This window comes from Cynoglossus semilaevis, chromosome 12 (genome assembly GCF_000523025.1).
Source record: "Cynoglossus semilaevis isolate Cse_v1.0 chromosome 12, Cse_v1.0, whole genome shotgun sequence".
NCBI classification, from domain to species: Eukaryota; Metazoa; Chordata; class Actinopteri; order Pleuronectiformes; family Cynoglossidae; genus Cynoglossus; species Cynoglossus semilaevis.
Window position 1 is genome coordinate 5,390,612 of NC_024318.1, and position 15,029 is coordinate 5,405,640.

The 15,029-nt window shown below is 48.7% G+C and overlaps 3 protein-coding genes across 3 annotated transcripts in view; 2 read left to right on the plus strand and 1 right to left on the minus strand.

Annotated features, from left to right (window-relative positions):
- The window catches only part of lrpprc (leucine-rich pentatricopeptide repeat containing), a 39,410-nt gene extending 34,013 nt beyond the window's left edge, over positions 1 to 5,397 (plus strand). Inside the window, exons 29-39 of the mRNA XM_008321636.2 lie at positions 1,106 to 1,183; positions 1,275 to 1,359; positions 1,938 to 2,058; positions 2,275 to 2,363; positions 2,454 to 2,643; positions 3,690 to 3,814; positions 3,898 to 4,013; positions 4,144 to 4,218; positions 4,623 to 4,713; positions 4,822 to 4,964; positions 5,056 to 5,397. Coding sequence (XP_008319858.1) covers positions 1,106 to 1,183; positions 1,275 to 1,359; positions 1,938 to 2,058; positions 2,275 to 2,363; positions 2,454 to 2,643; positions 3,690 to 3,814; positions 3,898 to 4,013; positions 4,144 to 4,218; positions 4,623 to 4,713; positions 4,822 to 4,964; positions 5,056 to 5,130 — 1,188 coding nt within the window. The 3' untranslated portion in view covers positions 5,131 to 5,397. The remainder of the gene's footprint in view (positions 1 to 1,105; positions 1,184 to 1,274; positions 1,360 to 1,937; positions 2,059 to 2,274; positions 2,364 to 2,453; positions 2,644 to 3,689; positions 3,815 to 3,897; positions 4,014 to 4,143; positions 4,219 to 4,622; positions 4,714 to 4,821; positions 4,965 to 5,055) is intronic.
- Positions 5,398 to 5,855: 458 nt separating this feature from the next.
- abcg8 (ATP-binding cassette, sub-family G (WHITE), member 8) lies at positions 5,856 to 10,909 on the minus strand. The gene is made up of 13 exons (XM_008321637.3): positions 10,664 to 10,909; positions 9,744 to 9,845; positions 9,509 to 9,656; positions 9,161 to 9,399; positions 8,948 to 9,080; positions 8,327 to 8,596; positions 8,076 to 8,220; positions 7,785 to 7,886; positions 7,495 to 7,694; positions 7,293 to 7,369; positions 6,513 to 6,780; positions 6,301 to 6,428; positions 5,856 to 6,202 (listed from the first exon to the last, which is right to left on the minus strand). Exons 1-13 carry the CDS (start codon positions 10,706 to 10,708, stop codon positions 6,065 to 6,067), a joined length of 1,995 nt encoding a protein of 664 aa, XP_008319859.1. The 5' UTR covers positions 10,709 to 10,909; the 3' UTR covers positions 5,856 to 6,064.
- Positions 10,910 to 11,064: 155 nt separating this feature from the next.
- abcg5 (ATP-binding cassette, sub-family G (WHITE), member 5) overlaps positions 11,065 to 15,029 on the plus strand; it is a 6,185-nt gene continuing 2,220 nt past the window's right edge. The window contains exons 1-9 of the mRNA XM_025061019.1: positions 11,065 to 11,418; positions 11,673 to 11,794; positions 11,937 to 12,073; positions 12,160 to 12,252; positions 12,367 to 12,499; positions 13,423 to 13,562; positions 13,643 to 13,772; positions 13,876 to 14,089; positions 14,171 to 14,376. Of these exons, the coding sequence (XP_024916787.1) occupies positions 11,204 to 11,418; positions 11,673 to 11,794; positions 11,937 to 12,073; positions 12,160 to 12,252; positions 12,367 to 12,499; positions 13,423 to 13,562; positions 13,643 to 13,772; positions 13,876 to 14,089; positions 14,171 to 14,376 (1,390 nt within the window). The 5' untranslated portion in view covers positions 11,065 to 11,203. The remainder of the gene's footprint in view (positions 11,419 to 11,672; positions 11,795 to 11,936; positions 12,074 to 12,159; positions 12,253 to 12,366; positions 12,500 to 13,422; positions 13,563 to 13,642; positions 13,773 to 13,875; positions 14,090 to 14,170; positions 14,377 to 15,029) is intronic.

Genomic DNA, 15,029 nt, shown 5'->3' on the forward strand with positions numbered 1-15,029 from the left:
GGCAGCCATGCAGCACTGATGCTTAAACACACATTACAGCAGAACCTCCGAGTCCATTTATGTCATTGGACGGGGAATGGAATTAGAGAGTCGAAGACGCGATTATCAATTCATGCTGTAGGCTGATGATGTGCAGCCACCTTCTGAGTACATCCATATTTAAACATCTGTTCTTACCCTCTGTTTCTATATTAAAACCTTCACAAATAAAAACCTTACTTCGTGTTCATCCAGGGACTGAAAAGCTCAGGCTGCCGTTGTCTGACTCGGTGTTTCATAACCTGTTCTGAACATATTTTACCTCAGAATAATCCCACAATGCACCAACAAAAAAAATAACCTGTAAATTAATTTAATGATCTTCTAGTTTCAATTTACTAACAGTTCTTTCTGTCTGAAACCTGGTCCTGTTTAGTTGAACACATCGCAGTAAATTAAAGAGAGACACACTAAGATATTCTCCAATAGCCTTCTGCTGCCACCTAGTGGGGAGAGTTGGCTAATTGTTCTTCCTGTCACTGTTGCACAGACTGAGAAAAGGAAATAAATATTAGTTTTCAGTTTCATTAAGGCAAAGGTGATTTTTACACAGCATTTAGCCCCACCTGGTGGTTAATAATATGTTGTGACTTCTAAGAATGTAAAAAAAAATGTTTTTTTTCTTCTCATAGTGAGAGAGAATGTTCTGTTTGACGTTCTCAGAGTCACATTTTTTCCCTCTTTTCACACTTCCTGTTCACATCAGGGCTGAAGGTTGATGTGACAGGAAGTGATTGTTCTTGCCTGAAGCAACAAACTTGGCGACCGCAGAGACCCTGGATGTGATGCCTGCAAACACACACACACACACACACACACACACACACACAGACTTTCTTTTGCCCCTGGGCTGTAGATTCTAACTTGCCCCCAGCTGATACAGCTTAACCCCCCCCCCCACCTCCATGTCAGGGGTAAATGGAGAGTTTGCACCACCACTCTGCTGGACCAGCAGAGGTGTCACTGTCAGTCACACACACACACAGACACCTGTCAGAATATGTCCTGAGGTCAGACGTTGTTTTGACAGACGTCTCACCATCTTCTGTCTTTTTGTGCGTCGCAGACGTGGTACGAAGAGAGATCCACCGCAGAACATCTGAAGGCAGAACCGACGCGCAGCTCTGTTGAAGATGAGGCTCAGGTCCGGCAGCAAATCAGGACAAATCCTGTGTCATGGTGTAGATCCATGGTCCATGAACCTGACTGATCATGAGCGTGTTTGTCATTTACAGACCAAGATGAAACAAGAGTTCTCTGAAGACACGGCCAAGTTCCAGGCTCATCTGTTGTCCCTGTGTAGGAAGGGCAAGGCCAAAGGTCAGTCAGGCCAGATGGACAGAGGGCTGAGGTCAGGGGTCAAAACCATTTTGTCCTTCACCTCACAGTTCTTCATTTACCTCAGCTGGACCGGGATTGAAGCAGATTATAGTGATAATCTAGTTAATGATCGGGGGGTTCTGATTGACTGACTGTCTAACTGACTAACTGACTGTTTGTCTGTCTGACTGTCTGTTTGTCTGTCTTGTCTGTCTGTCTGTCTGTCTGACTGTCTGACTGTCTGTCTGTCTGTCTTGTCTGTCTGTCTGTCTGTCTGACTCTCTGTCTGACTGACTGTCTGACTGTCTGTCTGACAGACTGACTGACTGACTGTCTGACTGACTGTCTGTCTGACTGACTGTCTGTCTGTCTGTTTGTCTGTCTGTCTGTCTGACTGTCTGTCTGTCTTTCTTGTCTGTCTGTCTGTCTGACTGTCTGTCTGCCTGACTGTCTATCTGACTGTCTGTCTGTCTGACTGTCTGTCTGACTGACTGACTGTCTGTCTGACTGTCTGTCTGACTGACTGACTGTCTGTCTGCCTGTCTGTCTGTCTATCTGACTGTCTGTCTTGTCTTCAGAGGCCTTTGAGATCCTGAAACAGAGGAGCGGTGAGACTCTTAGCTCCAGCTGCTACGACCAGCTGATCTGTGGACTGTTGTCCAAAGGAAAGTATGAAGACGCCATGGAGGTGAAGGACATGTGAGTACTGGGGGAGAGGGGGTGTTTGGAGGGTGTTTGTGAATTTGGAGTAATCTGTACAGATTTGAGCAGCAGATGTGTGTAGAGCAGATTAGATTAAGATTAACAGATTGAGGAACCGTGTGAAATCAGGGTATTTTGGGGTATTTTTAGTTTGTTTTTTTGCCCTGTCACTGAACTAATCCAATGTTTCTCTCTCTCCCCCCCCCCCCTTAGTGCTTCATCCCACATACCTGACTTCAGTCTGACTAACGTATCCAACTCTCTGCTCATCGTCACCCTCAGCAAGAAAGACCTGGTCGAAGGTAGGAGTGTGTGTTTGTTTGTGTGTTTGTGTGTGTCATGTACACAGACTGACCCCCCCCTCCCCCTCCCTCTCCCCTCCTCCTCTCCAGATGCTCTTGACTTGCTGAGGTCCATGGTACAGATGGACATGGAGCCCTCGCAGCTGTCCATCAGTTCACTGGTTCAGGCCCAGGGTCGGCGTGGTGATCTGGCCGCCATCCAGGAAGTGGAGTCTCTGATGGGGAGCAGTGGCATCAACATGACGTTCGTCAACAACAAGGCCATGGCACACACCAAGAAGTAAGACTGGACTCTAACCCCCCCTCCCCCCTCCCCTCTCTCCCCCCTCAGTGTTCCAGGTCGACTTCAGTTGATAGTCCGGTGTGAAACATGGATTCCGTGAACTAGTTTTCTTGTGCGAAGTCCAGACTTGACCAGACCAGGATGTTCTGTGAACGTAGAGGCCTTCAGGCGAGCGCTGATTATTCCAGACTTCCTGTTAACGTCACACGTCTGCAGCCTCAGCACAGACCTGAGAGTGTGGAGCGCGATGTGCATCAAACTTTGATTGTTCTCTCGGCCGCATTAGTCACATTAAAAGTCCTGTCGCCCCCGTTGGAGCACAACTGGTCTTCTGCCCGCTCCGAAGGGCAGCAGGAAGTGAAGAATGCTGGGACGGTGTTACGCCTGAGTGGCTACCGCAGCGCGGGCCTGTCAGCTCCGACCTTGACCTGCAGGAGCCGCGCTCTGAGCCGCTCTGACACGTGGGTCCCGACTGTATCTGAGTCAAGCTGACTGTTTAAGAGCCGGGGCGGAAGAATGGGCCGGCCCCCGAAAGCACCGCAGCACACTTAGAGAGGCCCCCGCTGAATTATTCAGACGGCCCCAGTCAGCACAGATAGGCTCCCTGCCCCCACCCCCGGACACTCACACAGAGAGGGGGAGAGAGAGAGAGAGAGAGATGAAGAGTTAAATATTCATCAGTCTGCTGATGTAGTGTCGCTCCTTAAGTTGTTCACATTTGTTCAGCTTTGCTTTAGCAGCAGCCGCGTCAGCAGAACACAGCGTGTGTGTTTGTGCGTGTGTGTGTTAACAAACACACTGATGGAAAAGTGTGAGCTGGAGAAATCTGCTGAGGGCAGAACCACAGTACAGACCCAGAACCATCGGAGTGTTCTGTTGTTTCTCACACTCCTCTCATGTTGTGACCAAATAAAAGAGTGGCTCGTGGCCCCCAGACCGCCCGTCAGTTCTGGGCCGGTGACTCAGACTCTGACAGAACTCCAGTCTTCAGAAAATGTTTCCTGTCACGCACCAACTCTTGACCCAGACTCATTTGTTCACAGTGGTGACCTGGACTCAGCCGTAGACCTGCTGGAGTCGGTCTGTACCAGTCCAGACTCCAATCCCAGGTTGTACACTGCTTTCCAAAGGATCCTGGACGTTGGCGACGACAAGGCTTTAGACAAATGTGAGAAAACACACACACACACATTTCACAGACAACCATAAACATCACCCTGACCTCTGACCTGACCTCTGGTTCTGTGACAGTGAGTGTTCTGACGGAGCGACTGGCCAATCACTTTTCCTGCTACAGACCAATCACAGACCTGTTTGTCCTGCTGCTGGACCAGGGCCGAGTGGACGAGGCCACGTTCATGCTAAATGTGAGTATGAGTGTGTCTGTGGTGACACACACAGTCTTGTTCTACCCTTGTCCTAGGACAGTGAAGGCATCACTCGTCTTTAAACTGAGTTTGTTATTGTGTGTGTGTGTGTGTGTGTGTGTGTCTGCAGCGCTGCCCTGCCCTGGCTGAACAGAAGGACTGGATGTTTTCTAACATAACCTCGAAGGCCTTGAATCGTGGAAAGGTTTTCTCTTTCACTTGTTCTATCAATGGATTGATGCGACTTAGTCTGATTGACGTGACTTAGTTTGATTGACGTGACTAAGTTTGATTGATGCGACTTTAGTTGATGTGACTAAGTTTGATCCATGTGACTTAGTTTGACTGATGTGACTAAGTCTGATTGACGTGACTTTGCCTGATTGACGTGACTTAGTTTAATTGACGTGACTTACTCTGATTGACGTGACTTTGTCTGATTGACGTGACTTAGTCTGATTGACGTGACTTAGTCTGATTGACGCGACTTAGTTTGACTGACGTGACTTAGTCTGATTGATGCGATTTTAGTCTGATTGACGTGACTCAGTTTGATTGACGTGACTCAGTTTGATTGACGTGAGTTAAACTCAGTGTTTGTGTCTGCAGCCAACCACCATCCTGCACCTGTTGAACCTGATCCCTGACTTCACAGACGAGGAGAAGGAGAAGTTGTTTACCTACCTGATGAAATATCACGGTATGACACACACACACACGTGTACAAACTGTCATTGATGTATGGATATATTTGACATGATCCTGACTCTCCTCCTCCCTCCTCTCCCCCCTCCCCTCCCTGTGTCAGTTCTGGAGAAGGACCTGTCGTCGGCCAAGTCGGTGTTTGAACAGATGAAGGCGGAGAAGGTCACGGTGAATGAACTGACGCTCAAACGACTGGCTTCACTGTACACAGAGGCTGGAGAGACCCCGCCATTTACAGAGCCCCCCGTGAGACTGCACACACACACACCAACCACATGACATGTCAGGTGACCCTTGACCTCACCTTTGTTCCTTCTTTTGGTCTCCTGTTTTTCAGATGAGTTATAGGTTCTACGCAGATAAACTGAAGGACAAAAGTTCCAGCATAGTCGAGTTGACAACGGAGGAATAAGGACAACCTCCCCCGCCCCCTCCTCCCATCAGCCCCCACTCTTCACTGTCTCTATCGTGTCTTTTTTTTTTTTTTTGTATTAAAGTTAAAGTATAAAGTTGACCATGACCTGAAGTGGTTATTAAACCATGACGTCACAGATCGTGATGATGTCGACAGTGGACAGAAGAACTGGGACAAATCATTGTTCTGCTCATAATGCACTGATTTGTTGTAGTTTGTGAAAAGACGTTTTAAAATGTGAGTCATTAAAACCAGCAGATGGCAGCATTTGTTCTGACATTTTATTTTGGTTTTCTAGGTGTTTCCTGTACAAGCAACATCTGATGCAGATTCTCACTGGACAAACCTCAGATATCTAGATATTTTTTCATCAGCTTCTCATGTCTGATGACACCCCCCCCTCCCCGCCCCCCCGATCTGTTTGATGGTATTTTCTTCACTCCTATTTTTGTTGACATCTTTTAATGTCTGGTGAAAAGCGATTTGAAAAGCGGTGAGAAACAGCATTAGTGCAAAGACAACATTTTTCACTCTCTTGAATAATCTTCAAGTCAAAGCTCTCCTAAATCCTCTGCTCTTTCCACGGCTGTGTTAATCTCCACAACATCACATGGACAAAACAAAGAAGATTAAAATGAACGATAGAAATCTGACGGAGTGGCTCCAATCATGGATCAGGACAAGAAAAGAAGAGAGAGAGGAAAAAAAATCAACAGTTTAACTGGAGTCAGTGCAGATCACTGCTGCCACCCAGCGGCAGACAGGTGCACCAGCTGTCTTTATTATACTCAATAGTCTTTCACGGTCAGATTGTGTAAAGGAATGTCTTCAACCTGAAGCTGAAGGTGAAAAACCTTGGACCTCCTCAGACCCACAAACTCAGGTCTTGATTTCAGATGTCTTCATGTGGAGGACGGTGGTCAGGAAGTCTTCACCAGTCCTGACTGGACTTCTGTTTGATGAACCTGAGTGACAGGTAGTAGAGCAGCATGAAGCTGAGACAGACTGCCACCAGGACCAGGTAACACAGGTACAGAGGATACTGGTTCATGTTCAGGGCGCCCACCACCTCAAAGACGAAGAAAAAAAGAGAGGAGAGAGCGTTAGCTGGTCGTCGTCACTGTAAACCACTGGCAGTGCAACATCAGCGCCATCTTCTGAACTCACGTGAACACCGTCGATGTCGAAGGTGAAGTTTCCCAGGTTGACCTGGTACATGTTCCCTTTGAACTGCACCTGCAGCATCCCCTCAAAACCCCAGCGCATGAAGGAGGCGTGAGAGAGCCAGGTGGCCACTGGGGGAGAGAAAGCAGCACAGCATCAGACTCAGGAGAACAACAGGAAGTCGAGGAGGAAGTGGAGCCGCTCCATGTCCTCACCCAGCCACATGTTCTCCAGGCTGATGACGAATCCTCCGGTCAGATAGAAGACGGTGAAGAGAGAGTTCCCCATGAAGGCGGAGGTCTGCAGCGTGGGCAGGGCCGCCGCCACGAACAGAGCCATGGCCCTGCTGCAGTAGACCATCAGCCAGGCCAACAGGAAGTTGAGGAGGAACCGCTCCGGAGACTGGTTCAGACCAGCCAACCAGTAGATGGGCAGAGTGTAGACCAGAGTGAACACGCAGTGTTCTGGAAGTTCTCCAAGGACCTGAAGATCAGGGAGGCAGGATCTGATGAGGATTCTCTCGATAATATTATAAATCGTAACGTTTTAACGTCTACCGAGTTTTCAAGGCCTGGCTCCCGGACCAGCCGTGGTCCGTGGACCGCGCTTATGTCTTTTAGCTGTTTGTTTTTCAGAGGTTCTTAACCACAGGGCCGTGGACCAACCTCAGGTTGTATGTCTCTTGGTACCAGGCCGTGTACTGTAAGTGGTTTTTGTCTTTTTTTATCCATTATTGATATGTTTTATATGTGGAGACATCGCACAGTCAAAGTCTTAAAATGAGACGGAGGAGCAGCCTTCCATTTCAAAATAAAAGCTTTATCTTCTTTATCATCACAGCTGATTCTCCTGGAGACCATGTGCTGTTGACTGTTGTTTGACCTTGATGACCTTAACATCTGTCCTATCATTTGTCAGAGTTACCGACGCTGTGCTCCGTCACTGAGAAGCATGGAGTTTTACTGCCACCTGCTGGAGACCTGCTGGTGGTTTACCTTGGCAAAGAAGTAGGAGGTGATGGAGTACATGCCGTCCTCCAGCTCGTGGTAGAGCATGGCTCTCTCTGAGTGACCTGCAGAGAAGTTCATCTGTCAGAGCTAGAGGACAGATGATGTGACCTCTGACCTCTGACCATAGGTCAGACACCACCCCCTCCTCCACCTCCACCACCACATCCATTCACTCTGAGCTCCGTACATTTAGCGATGACATCCAGCACCACGGCGAATGGAGTGAGAGCTCCGATCATGTAGAGCAGAGCCACGGTGTCCTGGATGGACAGACGTTCGTCCCCCGCTCCGTAGTACAGGAACCCCACCAGCAGGGACATGAGCAGGGCCTCCAGACCGTGGACCAGTATGCTGACCAGGTCTCTGAAGTCGTTGTACATGTGACGCCTGCGTTGGAGGACAGAAGATTTTCATCAAGTGCTTTTTCCACTGTGTGCTCACTGTACACTAGGGGGAGCCATATGTTGGTTCTCCCACCTGATGAGGATGGAGAACTGTTGGAGTCGACCTGGTAACGTGCTTCTTTGAGGGACTGAGGTCCTGACTTCTTCTCCCGCTGACCGGCCGCTTCCTGCTGGACTACAGCAGAGGAAGGAGAGACAGAAACAGGAGCGTTAACCTCCTCCTGCTCCTCTCTCCACCCAGGAGGAGGAGGAGGGGAGAAAGTCATCATTGGAACCAACAACCTTCTGGTCACCTTCAGTTACCGTTCACTAATCATTTGCTTTTTTTTTAGCTTTATTATCTATAACTTGTCTTTTGACCGACCTATGTCTACTGCCCCCTACTGGTTTCCACATGTGATCTTCCGTGTCTCGGACCTTCTCCTTGAACTGTCCGGCTAGAGTTCTGGCCCGCTCCAGACATTCAGCCTCTCGTTCTGGGCTGCGTCGGTCTATGCTGATCAGATCAACTGGTAAACAATATCAGTAACATTGATATGATTAAAAACATGGACGATAATGAACAGGTGGTGTCACTGTTTCTTCTCCAGAGGTTCCTGGTTCTCCTTCACTGACCGTAGAAGTCCGACGGGTTGCAGTAGCGCGGACACGGGAATCCCAGCGCGGTGAAGTACGGCACCATGTCCTGAGCGGGGCCGCAGTAAACGGCTGAGCCTGAAGAGAGCAGCACCACCAGGTCGAAGAGCTGGAAGATGTCTGACCGAGGCTGGTGGACCGAGAGCAGGACCAGACGGTTTCCTCTGGCCAGACGGGACAGAGTGACCACCAAGTTGTGGGCAGTGAAGCTGTCCAGTCCTGACGTGGGCTCGTCCAGGATCAGAATACCTGCGGTGAGTTCCAGAAAAAAACACATCAACTTTTTATACATGTTACGGGGCGAGGAATCCTGGTGTTGTACATTCTGTTACTGTCACGGCTAACTTTTAGCTATTCCAACTGACAATACTAACTGGTGACTTTTGGCTAACCTTTAGACAAAGACATGTTTTATGCTAATGTAGCTGTAGTTCGATTTTACAGCATCTAGCCTCAGGCTAACTGTTACTGTCTTCTTATCCATGTTTGATGCTAATGTAGCTGTAGTTCGACTTTACAGCATCTAGCCTCAGGCTAACTGTTACCTATTGTTGACTTGCTAACTGTTGGTAAGTCTTTGGGTTAAGGTGTGATTCTCACCGGGATTCCAGAGAAGCTGGACAGCGATGCTGACTCTTCTCCTCTCTCCTCCTGAAACCCCCCTCACGTAGTCGTTCCCCACCCTGGTGTTCGCACACTGCCGCAGCCGCAGCTCTGCTATGACATCATCAACCTGAGACAGGAGGTGCAGAGTTAGTGGGGAGCGGTGAGGGACAGTCTGAGGGCTTGGACTGGTTGAGGACATTCACGGACCCTCTGATCCCTCTGGGCCTGCGTGAAGTGGGTCGGGAGCCTCAGTTTGGCCACGAAGGACAGAGTCTCCCTGACCGTGAGCTGAGGAAGAAGACGGTCGTCCTGACGGACGTGGGCCACGCTCTTCTTCACCAACTGAGGTGTGTTTGGTTTCCCATTAATCAGAATCTGACCCGAGGTCATGGTGCCGCCCTCGTCCCGACACGTGATAATGTCCAACAGAGACGTTTTTCCACAACCTGAGAGAAGACGGTCCCAGAGTCAGAGACCACCTGACGCTCGGACCGTCGCCATGACGTACAGCACGAAGAGCGCTTGTGTGTGTGTGTGTGTGTGTGTGTGTGAGACCTGAGCTGCCGATGACGGCCAACATCTGACCGCTGTGGACGCTCAGGCTCAGGTCGTCGATGGCCGTCTCCTTGTTCCCGTGGATCTCCCAGGGAAGTTTGAACTCCGACAACCTCTCGTACCAGGGGATCTGAGCTGCTGTGTCCACCTGAGGACAACACACACACGGTCAGAGACACAGTGAATCACTGTCAGTGTGTGTGTGTGTGTGTGTGTGTGTGTGTGTCAGTGTCACCTGGTAGTAGAGGTTGTTGACCTGCAGCTGGTTGCGTCCTCCGCTGTAGGTGAAGTACAGACTGCTGTCCTCCTCGGAGGAGAACAGCTGCGTGTCCTGGAGCTGCAGCACAGACTCAACATCAGTCAGTGTGAAAACACACACACACACACACCTCACGTCCTGTGACTTTGAACCTCATTGGACGACGGTGTTGATGTTGAGTTTGTGGCCCTGGGCCTAAAGTTCAAACTTCAAACTGAGCCTGACTCTGAACTCTGCTGAGAGTTCTCTGTCTCTGTGTCTCTGATCCTGGACATGAAGGCTGAGGTTTTTTTAAAAAAATGTTTTTTATTTTTTATCTCATAGATAAAGAATGAGGAAAATATTCAAACTTCAAACTCATGAATTCAGCCAGGAATTATTCAACCAGGGACTGTCCAATGACATCATCATTTCATGCATTACTGAGTTACACCACACGACTGTATTTGAATATTACACACATTATGTATATGTATATAATAAATATATATACATATATATTAAATATGTATATACACATACGTATATAAATATATTTAACTTTATATTTGAATATATATAAATATACAAATAATTATTTTTATATATAACAAATATATAATTATAAATAATTAAACATACACATATGTGTGTAATTATATATTTAGATTGCATTTTTTAAATATGTATTGATTGAACTTCTCTGTTTTCAGTAATCTATATTATTTTGCTAAAGTTTTAAATTCAAACCTAAATTCTTGATCCAGGTTTTAAACGCGGTCGAGTTAGGGTTGAGGTGAAAGGTCATTGTGATTCTGTCAAACGTCTGTGTTTCTGCAGCAGCCGTCGACGGTCAGTTAGGACAAGGTCCAATCAGAGAAAAGCTTTGATTCTCAGAGAAGGAAACGGAGACAAACCTGTGAAGATGCTGTCAGGTGACACATGTCTAGTTCAGTGTCCATGGTGACGTCAGTCCCCGGTGTTTGCAGGGTCAAAGGGTCAATGTCCCCCTAACCTCCCTCTGTGTATATGTGTGCGCGCGTCCTCCTCTCCTCAGTCCAGCTGAAGATCTTCTCTCGACTCGGCTCAAAGACTCCCCTGTCAGAAGTCCGCCCTCATGTCGGCTCAGCGTCTCCGCGGCGTCTCTGTCCTGTCAATCAAACCCGCTCTGGTCCGGAGTGAGCTGCAGCCTGAGAGTCTGTGTGTTTTTGTCTTCTTTATACAACGGCCGATCAAAGTTCTTACAGATAAGATGATGATCAGTGTGTGTTTACGGCCGCAGATCAACAGGCTGCACACACACACACACACACAGCTGCTCACACACACACACACACAGCTGCTCACACAACAGGACGGACAGAACATATGTGAGAAGAGAAGTGGTTTATTTTGGAGATTCTTCTGAGTGAAGAAGAAGTGATCTGAGAGGACGAACAGCGGACACTGACAGAAGAATGCAGGAAGCAGAGAGCAGCGGAGGAGCAGGAGGAGCAGGAGGAGCAGGAGGAGCAGGAGGAGCGGGAGGAGCAGGAGGAGCAGGAGGAGCGGGGGAAGGAGGATCTCACAGGGTCGTGTCTGAGTCCAAGACAGGTGTTTGGAGGGAGTCAGGAGGAGAACGATCAGAGCCGACCTGCTGCCTGAGTGTCAGGAAACTCTGCTACTCTGTCAGGTAACAGCTGGAGGACAGAGTCACTGCACTGGGACAGAGTCACTGCACCAGGACAGAGTCACTGCATCAGGACAGAGTCACTGCATCAGGACAGAGTCACTGCATCAGGACAGAGTCACTGCATCAGGACAGAGTCACTGCACTAGGACAGAGTCACTGAATTAGGACAGAGTCACTGCATTAGGACAGACGACCTGTGTCAGACTGAAGACCTAACAGAGGCCCTTGTGTGTGTGTGTGTGTGTGTGTCACAGTGAGCGTGTGGGTCCCTGGTGGGACCTCCCCTCCTACAGGAAGAGATGGACTCGTCAGATTCTTAACGACGTCTCCTTTCACGTGGAAAGTGGACAGATCATGGGCATTCTGGGAAATTCAGGTTCACGCTCACACGCGACTGAGACAACTGTATAAAAAAATGGCAATAATAACGAGGAGAAAAATGACAGAACTAATCAGACTTTTTGTCTGTTTGTCTGTTTGTTTGTTTGTCTGTTTGTTTGTTTGTTTGTCTAGTACAGGCTCAGGTAAGAGCACACTCTTAGACGCCGTCTCAGGGAGGATCGGACACCGAGGTCGTCTGCTGGGAGACGTCTTCATAAACGGCAGGAAAGTGAAGAGAGAAGAATATCAGGACTGTTTCTCTTATGTGCTGCAGGTAAACACACACACACACACACACACACACACACACACTGATTGTCTGCTTAGTTGCTTCAGCCGTCTGTGTTTGTGCGCTGACAGAGTGATAACTTGCTGAGTTACCTGACGGTGGAGGAGACGCTGACGTACACGGCTCAGCTGTCCCTGAGGAAACACTCCGCCGCCGCCATCAAGGTAACCGCCCCGGGTCACAGTCGGCCCAGGAGACTTCTCCCCTGACTCTCAGAGTCCACCGAGATTTGGACAGTTGTCACCTGCTTTGACCTTTGACCTTTGGCTGGTGGGCAGGTGTCTGCAGTGATGGCCGAGCTGAGTCTGAGTCACGTGGCCCACAGTGTCATCGGAGGTCGTGTTTTCCCAGGGATCTCCGGAGGAGAGAGGAGGAGGGTCTCCATCGCCAGTCAGCTACTGCAGGACCCACGTGAGTAACCGGGGGGGGAGGGGGGTGAGACGGTGACGGTCAGGTGATGAGGATCTTTAGGTCTGAACAGGAAGGAAATCAGAAAAAGGACCAAGCTCTCTGGGCAGCGCTCTTAGCATCTGTTAGCGAATGTTAGCGAATGTTAGCGGCTGTTAGCGGCTGTTAGCGGCTGTTAGTGGCTGTTAGCGAATGTTAGCGGCTGTTAGTGAACGTTAGCGGCTGTTAGTTGAATGTTAGCGGCTGTTAATTGAATGTTAGTGAATGTTAGCGGCTGTTAGTTGAATGTTAGCGGCTGTTAGCGGGTGTTAGCGGGTGTCATGGCGACAGTGATTCCATGTTTATATAAATGTGGTGCAGAAGTTGAACAGTGTTCTGTTCAGATTCACAGTTTTTGTTTTTTGAAGCAACAAACTCAGAGTGAGGAGAGAAGTTCAGACGTGTGTGTGTGTGTGTGTGTGTGTGTTATGTGTGTGTGTGTAATAAAATTACTTTGGGTGGAATTAAAAAAGATGTAGAGAATATTTAAAACTGGGTTATCACAGTGTGTGTGTGTGTGTGTGTGTGTGTGTGTATATTAATCCTGACTCTGTACTGAGACCCTTCATTGTCCTTAGGGGCAGCTGAGCTGATAAACCACACCTGGCATTAACACACACACACACACACACAGCATAATGAGCAGTTCCCACTCGGTGCCTCTCCAATCAACCAGGAAATGAATTAATCTCCTAATTAATGCAGCTGTTAATTCCACTCCACTTCCACATTGTGAAGAGCAAATCTTTTAATTGTCCTAATGAGAATAATTAACTTAAAAACAGAGCAGACTTTTATCTCTCCAAGTTCGCTCCAAAGTTTCAGCGACAGACAAAGTCACTGACCCAACTGAACAGAGTGATGTCACTGCTGTGATGTCATCGCAGGAGTCATCCTATTGGACGAACCCACCACTGGTCTAGACAGCATGACGGCCAATCAGATTGTGGTTCTCCTGGCACAGCTGGCCCAGAGGAACCGCATCGTCATCGTTACCATCCACCAACCACGGTCCGAGCTCTTCATGGTGAGTTCTCGAAAAACAACTTCACTTCTAAGATGTTTCCGGTTCATTCTGTGTGTGTGTGTGTGTGTGTGTGTGTCGAGGTGTTGCGCAGGATCGCCATCATGAGTCATGGCGAGCTGGTGTTCTGTGGTCAGCCTCAGGAGATGGTGGACTTCTTCAGTCAGTGTGGATACCAGTGTCCAGATTACTGCAACCCCTTCGACGTCTACGGTCAGCACCGCCGCCGCTGTCGCCGCCACCGCCATCGCCGCTGCTCCTGTGTTGTCCAATCACGCTGTGCCGCTAACGTTGACTCCGACTCTCCTCCTGACAGTGGACTACACCTCAGTGGACACGCGCAGCAGTGAGAGAGAAGCAGCCACCTTCACTCGCATGCACGACATCACTTCCCGCTATCGGGACTCTGCCATCTACCAGAGCATGCTGGGAAAAATTGAGCAGAGTCTACAGTGGGAGGACAAACCGGTCATTCCCTTCAAGAGCAAAGAGTCTCCCAACGGTGCGGCCAAACTGGAGGTTCTGCTCAGGTCAGGGGGCCGCCGGTCACCGATGACGGACAGGAAGTGAGTGTTCTCTGACTCTGTGTGTGTGTGTGTGTTGACACACAGGCGAACTGTGAGGAACCTGTCCCGGGACAGGATGGGCGTTCTGATGCGTCTGTCCCAGAACTTGATCTACGGCCTCTTTGTGGCCTTCTTTGTCATGCGTCTGGACGATGATGTCACCAAGGGGGCGGTGCAGGACCGCATCGGCATCGTCTACCAGTGCATCGGCGCTTCGCCCTACACCGGAATGTTAAACGCCGTTGCTCTCTGTGAGTCCGACGTCCTTGGTTTGTTCTTTGTCATGTCTGAGCTTCAGCCAATCAGGGGACACCAAAGTCCTGGTCTCCAAAAAACAGATATAATCTGACAGAATTCTTTTCTGATTTGCTTTGATTTAATCCAGTGATGCACCGAAATGAAAATCCTTGGCTGAAAACGAAAACGGAAAATGAGAAAACCAAGGCCGAAAACCAAAAGAAATGATTATGCAGATGCCCCCCCCCCACTTCCTAAATTACACATTTTGCATTTTTTTTTTTGGTGGCCAAAAATTTGGTGCATCACTAATTTAATCCTAATCCTGATTTAATCTATATGTCGTTCTGAATCCAGATCTAATCTAGTCACGACACGTCCATGTTGTAATCCTGTTCATGATCATCTCGACATAGTCCACATATGAGATACTGTATGTACGGATCTGGATTAAACCCTGACATAATCCTAATCCCCTGTACTGTCTGAGTCAGAGTTCAGTCAACTCCAGTACCTTCTCACCCACAGACCCACAGGACAGCAGTAATACTATATCTATACTGCTGTGTTATCTGTCTGGGTGTGTGTGTGTGTGTGTGTGTGTGTGTGTGTGTGTGTGTGTGTGATGCCTACAGGACACCACACCCTGAGACACCCTCACACTCTT

Excerpts from the sequence above, each read along its gene's own strand:
- abcg8 (XM_008321637.3), bottom strand. The coding sequence starts at position 10,708 with ATGGACACTGAACTAGACATGTGTCACCTGACAGCATCTTCACAG. Across the intron at positions 8,597-8,947 it reads CCAGCTTCTCTGGAATCCCG|GTATTCTGATCCTGGACGAG; the intron begins GTGAGAATCACA and ends AACTCACCGCAG. Across the intron at positions 6,429-6,512 it reads CCTGGAGAACATGTGGCTGG|TGGCCACCTGGCTCTCTCAC; the intron begins GTGAGGACATGG and ends TCTCTCCCCCAG.